Source organism: Antedon mediterranea, chromosome 11 (genome assembly GCF_964355755.1).
Source record: "Antedon mediterranea chromosome 11, ecAntMedi1.1, whole genome shotgun sequence".
Classification (NCBI taxonomy): domain Eukaryota; kingdom Metazoa; phylum Echinodermata; class Crinoidea; order Comatulida; family Antedonidae; genus Antedon; species Antedon mediterranea.
In genome coordinates, this window is record NC_092680.1 from 8,702,284 (window position 1) to 8,712,793 (window position 10,510).

General features: G+C 34.1%; 1 protein-coding gene across 1 annotated transcript; it reads right to left on the bottom strand.

Annotated features, from left to right (window-relative positions):
* Positions 1-2,436: 2,436 nt before the first annotated feature.
* LOC140062308 (epoxide hydrolase 4-like) lies at positions 2,437-10,130 on the bottom strand. The gene is made up of 6 exons (XM_072108464.1): positions 9,857-10,130; positions 5,491-5,615; positions 5,035-5,117; positions 4,534-4,732; positions 4,260-4,426; positions 2,437-3,872 (listed from the first exon to the last, which is right to left on the bottom strand). Exons 1-6 carry the CDS (start codon positions 10,061-10,063, stop codon positions 3,619-3,621), a joined length of 1,035 nt encoding a protein of 344 aa, XP_071964565.1. The 5' UTR covers positions 10,064-10,130; the 3' UTR covers positions 2,437-3,618.
* Positions 10,131-10,510: the final 380 nt, after the last annotated feature.

The window sequence follows — 10,510 nt, forward strand, 5'->3', positions numbered from 1 at the left end:
GCGCGTAGACCGCGTAATTTTTGATTACGCATCGTGAAAATATAACCACATCGATTCCTGGCCATAAGGAATATACTCTGAAAAATTGACTTAGATAGATGAAACTGATATCAAGATAATTCACGGACAAAATAGTGCTAAGGAAAGAATAAATAAATAAATAAATAAATAAATAAAGATTTTGACAGAATCAAGAGGTTATATGCATATCATGCATATAACCTAATTAGTCACGTATTTTCAAATGCTGCAAGACATGAGACCCGAAATAGGCTAGGCCTAGGCCTCCTACTGTAGTGGCAGCGCAGTGCATACCTGAGAGCTAGGGTGGGTGGGAAGTTAGCTAGAAGTGTACATCTGCACGATGCCACGCGGTAACGATGAAGGGGAGGATATGGATGGCCTGATAGTGGGCAGTGTATACTGTATTTTAATTTAGTTAGGCCCCCAGTTAGGCCGCTAGTGAGTGGAGGGCCGTAGCCAGGATCTGTCAAGGTGGGGTTCGGACACTAAATATTTGGGTCAACCCCCCCCCCCCCCTCCCCCAGCCTGATGCGAAGCGAATTTTGTTAAATGACACCCCTAGATGGCCGGAAAGACACCCCTAGATGGCCGGAAAGACACTAGTGCAGCATGCTATATAACCAATGAGCAAAAAGATCGTACTTTTTTCCTCCTCCTCAAACACGTCGATAATTTAAATGACGATAACTATTTGTTGCCGTATGTTAGATGCGCGTGCTCTGTGCGGAACCGCCGATTGTTTGATCATTTACTCCGTATTTTGTTTTGCGTTCAAGTTCAATGCGAACGTATATCTAGGAGCCGCCCCGAAAAAAGCACACTGGGTGAAGGCAAATGCTATTTGCTAGCTCTATCTATAATATTTATTTACAGCAATTTGTTGAGGAATATAAATATGTAAATCAGGCCCGTAGCCAGGGGGGGTTTTTATGGTTCGGGCGAACCCCCCCCCCCCCCCCCTTTACAGCGAACCCCCCTTAACCGACTGCGAACCCCCATCCCCGACATGCCCAATACCTCACCCTCATCTCCGAAAATCGTCCAAATACGTGCCCCACAGTACAAAAAGTTGTTCGTAAATTAAAAAATTCGTAAACTCGTTCGGAATAACTCATACAGTACCTTCTTCCCTGTATGAGCGTACTTCGAGCGATATAGTCTGTAAATTTCTAGAGTTGCAAATGAATTGCCGATTTTATCAACATGATATTGACGCGTCTCACAGCGAGCTGGGGGACGAACGATTCGTACAAAGGACACCGCCAGACAACTGCGTACCAATTGTTTAGATCACTGGCAGTCAGGCAGCATGCATAAAGTATATAGCCTTCCGACATACATCAGTATTTATGTGTGGCTATGAAGTATAATGTATCATAGAGGATTATAGTGAATATTAATATTTTACACTATAATATCTATGGTATCATGTACTGTAGTTCACATTATGGCATCCGATTATTTTTTTCTAGACCACCAGCCGATACGTACTCAAATGTATCAATATCACCTATTTACATTGGCATATTTAATTTCCTCAACAAATTGCTGTAAATAAATATTATAGATAGAGCCATAATAAGAATTGCATTTTCCTTCACCCAGTGTGCTTTTTTCGGGGCTTCTCCTAGACGTACGTTCGCATTGAACTTGAACGCAAAACAAAATATCGAATAAAATGATCTAACAATCGGCGGTTCCGCGCACAGAGCACGCGCATCTAACATACGGCAACAAATGTTATCGTTTAAATAGTCCACGAGTCCAAGTACGATCGTTTTGCTCATTGGTAGCATGCTGCATGAGAGTGTCTTTTCCGGCCATCTAGGGGTGTCATTTAACAAAATTTGCTTCGCCGATACGTACTCAAATGTATCAATATCACCTATTTACATTGGCATATTTAATTTCCGATCGCACCATCATTAATATCACTCTGAAAACATTTTGTAAAATCATGATGAGCGCACAAGAAGCAGAGACAAAACATTCTTTTGCATATGCATGAGACTCTGTGACGACACGCTTTAACGTGACGTCATTTTACTTTAGCTGCATGCGAAGAAGTAGTCACCGAATATATCACTTGCATGAGAAATTTGTAACAGAGAGCTCCAGTGAGTGATGCCCGCCCTCATAAGGGCGGATGTATACATACTAAATAAGACTTGATTTAATAGATATTATACATGTCACATTAAATAGAATTATGATAATAGTTTTTGCAATTGTAAACTATTTTATAATACATATTTATTAACAAACTAGTGTACATTCACTTTTACATACAATTATTTACTAACATGCTAAGTTAGTTCACAAAAAAGGCCTACCGTAACACAGCAACACCAAAAATCAACGAATCGTTACTCAGCACAGCCTATTCTTTACCATTGCCGTGTGCTACTCTACGCCCGGTAAATTAAGTATTGTTTTTATGATATAAATTAGTATAAAATACATGTTATTAATAGGACAAAATGTTAAATGTCATTAACATTTATTTGTTTTACCAGAAACAAGTTAAATATAGGAATATTATTAAACTATCCTTCGTGAAAACGCGTAAACACCAACACGCCCGGTCACGCTATCGTAGCGCCCGGTTGATAAAGCAAACTGTTTATACGGCAGTTTTTACTAAATAAATTGCATAAAATGAACAATTAAATATCCAAATAGTATTTAACATGATGTTGGCATGTAGTTGATAACATTTTTTATCATAAAAATACTACCGGTGGTCTAGCCTTTGATTATTGAAACCGTCACAAAAAGTTGTATACATCCCAGATACATCCACACTTATGGCGGCGCCCTACCACATGGACAATATTACTGTTACTGGGAAAATCGCGGATTACTCATTCTTGTGATATATATTCTTTGATGACATGTACAAAACTCCGACGAAAGTGCAAGCCAGTGAGGCACATGGATGTTAAAACGTTATTTTTAAATACTATACTGTATATTCAATTTAATACACATTAACAATATTTAGGACTGTAATACTGTACTTTATTGATAATTTCTTTTACTCTAATAATTCTGCAAAACTTTTTTTAAAATCAATTTACTTATCACCGCGAATAACATAATTAGTAACCAAAAAGTATATAAAATAATATATTTTACACTGTAAAGGTATAAAAATGTATATTACATTCACGTATATTAAGCATATCCCCTCCCCCTTGTAAAAATTTAAAGTCCATACATGTGACCATTAGAGGTTAAAATATCATAATTGCACCTATTTTAATCTATTTTTATTCTAGTTAATTACCAATACCTAATTCGATTAGAGGCTGCAACTAATCTCTTATAATAATTATTATGTAGACCTACATCATCTATGTCAGTAGCAAATTATATTAGTACAAAATGTAAACAAATTTCATTAATTGTTATACATCATACCATGATATTTCCTCCATGATCATACAAATATAGGCTGCAACTTCTTAATCTCTCATAATAGTTATGTAGACCTATATCTTTCAGCTATAAATTATATTAGTAATAAATTTAAACAAATTGCAATAATTATTATACATCATTATCATCATACATCAGCTCAATATCTCCTATCTACCCTTTCAGAAATTCACTCATTATTCTATTCACTTCGTCTGGAAAGTCTTGTTGTACCCAATGACTGGCGCCCTCAACAATTTTCAAAGTGAAATTGTCTACATACTTGTCGTGTCCCTTGGTCATTTCTATTTCTAATGCGCCATCTTTGTCACCCCAGATAAGAATTGTTGGGCATTTAATTGGTTTAGATCGTAATGGCTTTGTTTGCAAGGCTGATCGATAATAGTTGATAGCACCAGTTATAGTACCTATAAAAAGGAAAATTTTAACAAAATTAGAATACAAAAATACATCACTTTAAATGTAGAAATTCAATGTTTCATTGTTGTGAATGTGACTTTGTTGTGTCTAGTTACTCCTATATATAAATCAATAAATATCTAAATAATGTGAATTTAAAACTAGATTTATTGTCCCTCCTTCGAGTAGAACAAGGCAATAAACATGACTGCAGTCGCATGCTCAAATTTGAGTTAATGTTTACCGACCGACCAACATAGTGAGCTGTAGAGTCGCGGCATTGCAAGCAACTAAAAAGTAGGATCTACAGCAGAAAAGTGATCTTTGAATAGGGGTTAGTCGTAATGTTTGATTTTTACACAATTTATAAAATGAAATTGATGATAAATGTAGACCTTTTTGAGAGAATGAAAATTTCATAGCCTCCAAGTCCGTCAGTGTGAACATATCTGGAGTCCTGATTCCAAAAGACTTTCCCATGAAGGAACCCTTAAGGAAACTGTAGTCCTTTGCTCTCAGCATTAGCTCTGGCAAATAAGGAAGTTGAAACAAAAACATGTACCTGTAAAGAGAACACAAATTAAAATTTAATGTCCCAAAATAAAATACCATAATAACCCATAACTTATTCAATCAAAATATGTTTAAAAAATCAAGAAAATAACAAACCATGATTTCCTAAATTGACTCCAATGAGATGACATGTGCTTTGAGAAACGATCAGGATGAGGAACATTGTTAATAATCAATTTATCAACAAGTTCAGGATACTCCATCGCAACATACCATGCAATCGCACCTCCCCAGTCATGGGCAACTAACACACAAGAACTATACCCTAGTTCTGATATAATGTCTCGTATATCATCTACAGTATAAAAAAAAAACAGAGAACAAAATGTTATTAGCCATGATCTGCTGGTGAAAACTGAAAGTATGAAACAAAGTAGTGGTTTTGTTAGTATTTAACATTATATTATGCAAATAAAACTTCACTGCCAAAGACTTTGAATTGTTTATGTAGAACGTCTCACATGTGCTTATCCTGTGGACAGGGTTGTTACATTTAAGGAGGACAGTGATTAAATTTGCTTATTTGTTAGTCTTGCAATTTTCATAATATAGTAAAAAGAAAGAGGAAACAGTTATGCATTAATTTTGTTTACTTACCAGTTAGAATTCTACTTGAGTAATTTTTCATGCCAACAGGGCAATCTGATTCACCATAACCACGCATGTCAACAGATACAACTCTATACAGTAAAAGAAATAGACAATTCATCAGTATTTGAGATGATATAATTTTGTTTATGATAATTTAACTGCATACGTAGGTAGTTTTGTGACAGAGAGGTATGTAAGTCAGATGCATGGTTGGTCCTATTCTGATGCAATTGTACTGAATTCTAAGTATATTGAGAACCGAAATAGTAATGCTCAGGTGAGAGTACACAACCTCCGGATACTAAGTCAAGTAAGACAAGGAGATCCAGGAAGAGATAAATAAATGTAAATGGGTTGAGCATGGACAACAGGCCATAATACTGTATAATGCTACACCAGAGGAAGTCTTTTGAGCCATCTTCTATTGATTCATTCATACAGTAAAGGCAATAAAAGCTATACCTATATTCACTCTTAAAAGCCTTCATCTGGTATCGCCATGAGTACCAGCATTCTGGGAACCCATGTAAGAACAACATCAAAGGTTTGTTTTCATCTCCAGCTGCAACATAATGGATACGAATGCCCTGAGGAAAAAGAGAATTATGAATATATTGAAAATTAATACTAGGCTATAGTAAATACATTTTTTTTAACTCCTTTTTACCACCACTACTTATTAAAATTCTGTTTTTTACAATTTTTAAAATTACTTCAGGATAAAACACAAAGGTAAGCTAAGTAATTGGATTGTTAATGATACAGTGATTTTAACATTTACAGTATAAAGAAATATTGTAGTATGTAGGCCTAAATACTACAGTACTACAGTCAGTAGTATATTCACTGTACTTATTGTTCTTAACTTGATAAAAAAGTTTTGTCAGATACAGAGGGCGCCTTTTGTCTTTAATATTTCATTCATCATCAAGATAGATAGGGCCTCCTACTAATTAGACCAAAGATTGTATAGCGCAAGATAGGTAACTGGGCGAGACGTTTGTAATCCATGGACGCCATTCCGGCGGACAAATTTGAACCGGAATAAAGTCGTTGTCAAGGCAATATCGTACGATGTTTCGGTCAAAGAACAAAGTTTTCTAACCAAGCATGTCAATGTAAACACACAGAATTAATCGGAAAGTGTCAAGTTCCCAAAGAAACTTTTATTTTACTTTGTTTACATAATTTCTTCCCTTTTCCATGAATCAATCCTCAAGATGGTTAACCACAGATACTTCGAAATCACATTAATATACCTATCCGTCCGCGGTCAGTCTAATTACCGAAAACAACCGAAAACAACCATAAACAACTGAAAACAACCATAAACAACTGAAAACAACCATAAACAACCGAAAACAAACCGAAAACAAAATAACAATATCTAAATACCGAAAACAAATATGATGCAGCTACTACTAGATTGACCTCGCACGCCAAACAAATTTCTACAGTATATTTTTTAAATGTCGCCCTCTATTGATAGGTGTTTCTAAAGCCAACAAGACCGCGCGCGCAAAGCCAAGGAGACCATACGAAATGGAAGTGTGCACAAAATTTAACTCAATATCGTACAAACTCAATGATAACACCGTGCATTTACTTACAGAATCTACAATATGTCTGTAGTCGTAAGACCCTTTGAAAAATAAAACATTATCATAAAGAAAAAAACATGAAATAAGGTTTTAAAGATACAAGTTGGAAAGTTAAAGTATTCCTACATATAATATAAAAGAAACTACATAATAGTAGCCTAACACTCACACGCACCACGCATAATATATAAGCATTTTAATATATAAGCATTTTTAAGTACTGTAATTCGATATAATCACTTCTAAAATATTTTTTAGTATTTTATAACAATTTTAACACTTTGAAACTCATAATCTACAATAATTACACTCTTGTTATTATAATATTGTTTGGTATATGTTTTTAACTTAATATCATTTATATTAAATCAGTATCTACTTGTATACAGTAATACAAAGATTTGAATGTGAAAAAAATAGTAGGCCTACCGTATTTATTCGAATAAATTGAATAAATGCAACCCAACCCCTCTAATTAGGGCGACAATTACACAAACTAATTTTTACTCTATTTAACACGTCGTGATGTAATTGTATTGTAGGTTTCATATTGAAGAGGTTCCGATATATCTATTGCACCATTTTACACTAACTCCCCACCCCATACCCCCCCCAACCCCCCACCCCGCATCCTCAAATAAACCATCCATAAAAAATAAAAAGTGCATTAAGCTTATTCAATCGGTTTCCCAAAATTTTGTTGAAGAACCCCATTATCCACGCCATCAATGTGCCAAAAGCTAGTAATTTGATTAAATGTTCTAAGTTGTGTTTTATGTCGCACATTTAATAATTCCACATCTCGTACGTTTTACTCTTACTTTAACAATGAAACGTTTAATATTAAAGGTACCTTAGTTTCTCGTGTTATTAATTCTGTTTGCACTTATTAAGTCTATCTTTTTATATTAATTATTGTTAAAGTTAGTCGAATTTTAAAAATGTATTTACTCCAGTATTTGTCACAGTGTTAAATTTACTAGATAGCATTTACAGATTATTATTGCAATTTTAAATATGTTTATATTGGTTTGTACATGGAGGTCCTCCATGGTTTGTATAAAACTATTTCCTAAAAACATACGTTCTCTGTCTAACAATTTTTAAAAGCAATGCAATCGTATCCGATTTAGATTGACAACTTAGCATTGTAAATATTCAGTTTTGCAATTAGCATTAAGTTATAAAATTCGATAATTTGTATTTTTTCTCCATATAGAATATAAATCACTTTGCATTCAACAAACATGTGTATTAAGTTTGTTCTTTTTTAAAACAAAATTCACAAATTGATATTTTATTGAGTTTCAACCTATACCTAAAAAAACAATAGATTTCAGTATGTTTTGTGTGGTTTTTTTTACAAATTAAATTTAGGTTGATAATACATTTGATATCTTGAATCAAGTTTGTATACTTCAAAAACATTATATTTAATGCCTTTCCTCGGGTCAAGAGACGAGATAAGCCCTTGACCAATGTTAGGACCAATCAAGGTGTTTTAAACAGTCCTGGCTTTGTTTGTATCAAACCTGTTAGTGGCGGTAATTATCGCTGTTGGTTTTTATTTTAATAAAATAAAAAATAAAAAAATAAAAAACGAAATATGTTACAGATTTTCAGTTGTGTTCTCATGTATTATTTAAAACATGAAAAATGTTATTTATTTACTACACTATGTTATTTAAATTTAGTTTGCTGTAGATAAACAAACATGGCTAGATGTTGATATCTACTGTAATATCTTGAATCGAGTTTGTACCTCAAAAACAAAATGAAATTTAGTACTAAAAAGATGTTACAGACTTGAGTTGTGTTCTCATGTTCTCTCAATATGATTAGGCCTAAGGTTAATAAAGATTTACAAGTTAATGTAACATGTTTGTGTTTTCACTTCCTGTCATCATTTTTGTCAGACTATTATATATATATATATACAGTATATATATTTCAACGGAGAAAAACATTCATTACAGTAACTCATTAATCAGGGGAAACAACATTACGTTTAATTTTTAAACAACTTAATCAAAATTAAGCTGTCGCTGCAAAAGGGCACTTAAAATGAATCCTCTCTAAAACGCACATTTACGATTTGCACAAACTGTTTTACATATAAACACAATATACACAAATAAACGTCGTAGAAGTGGTGTATTATTGTCATGCGGTACGTACATTTGAAATCGCTGAAATTATACTATGTATTCGAGAACCATCCCTAGTTGTTAAAATTGTTATAAAATACTAAAAAATATTTTAGAAGTGATTTAATATCGAATTACAGTACTTAAAAATGCTTATATATTAAAATGCTTATATATTAATTATTATGCGTGGTGCGTGTGAGTGTTAGGCTACTATTATGTAGTTTCTTTTATATTATATGTAGGAATACTTTAACTTTCCAACTTGTATCTTTAAAACCTTATTTCATGTTTTTTTCTTTATGATAATGTTTTATTTTTCAAAGGGTCTTACGACTACAGACAATTCCTTGTCTCATTCATGTAACATATATATTAGATATCTAACATATTGTAGATTCTGTAAGTAAATGCACGGTGTTATCATTGAGTTTGTACGATATTGAGTTAAATTTTGTGCACACTTCCATTTCGTATGGTCTCTATCTCCTTGGCTTTGCGCGCGCGGTCTTGTTGGCTTTAGAAACACCTATCAATAGAGGGCGACATTTAAAAAATATACTGTAGAGATTTGTTTGGCGTGCGAGGTCAATATAGTAGCTGCATCAAATTTGTTTTCGGTATTTAGATATTGTTATTTTGTTTTCGGTTTGTTTTCGGTTGTTTATGGTTGTTTTCAGTTGTTTATGGTTGTTTTCGGTTGTTTTCGGTAATTAGACTGACAGAATACTTCTTATCATTTTATCAGAACTAAACTTACCCACCCACCCACAATGATCATCTCAGGCATTACAAATCTCTTAGTAGGCCTACTAGCTGTTATATGGCCACCGAATAACAAAGTTTAATAAATAATAGACTATTGAATTAATTTTCAGTGGATTATTTGTGGGGAGGGGGGCCGGGTATAGGCCTACTATAAAACAAAAATACACCTCTGACGTATTTAGCTTTGCTTTTTGCTTCTCAGTTTGAAATGAACATGTCATAGGGGAAACCTTTGCTCCTCCAACTTCTACGAGACGACCTAATATTATAAGGTAGGCCAAAAGTGGTGGTTTAAATATCGTTCTTACTTACTGTTTGCAGGTTCAAAAAGCCGTGGATTCCAAGCGCTGGGTCGTTCATGCATTCTGGTCGAGACGTGCGTGTTTCACGATGAAAGAAAGTCTTCGGACCGCTTTTAATTATATCACACAATATAGCAAATGAAACAATTAACCCATAGTAAACAGCGAAAATCCATTGAATTAACCACATTGTAAATAATTTTAATAACTTAGCCATTTTGTATGTGTTCTTCTGTTCTTTGCACTAATGACACGACAAAAAAGGTGGTTCGGCTATCGCTCCAAGTTCCAGGGGCAAAGAACTTATAACACAAGAAGAATCTCCTGTTCGTCCGAAGCGCGTAACAATTTCGAAAGGCATTGTGGGATAGAATAGAGCTATGGGTGGCGCCATTGTGAGCCATGGAGTAGGGCGCCCGCATCAAATTAGAAAGTCAAAATCATAGAGGGGTTCTGCTAATGCTCTAGGGGGTATAGAGTAATTGACTGAGGAGTAGGGCGCCCGCAAATTGAAGAACAGGAGATTCTTGTGTTATAAGTTCTTTGATAAAATATACCAAATTGACTACTGTATTGAGAATTCTCAACTATTACCACAGTACGACTGTACGATGAAGTCTACTGGTATAATCGGATATGCTGATGATTTCCTTGTTAACTTAAG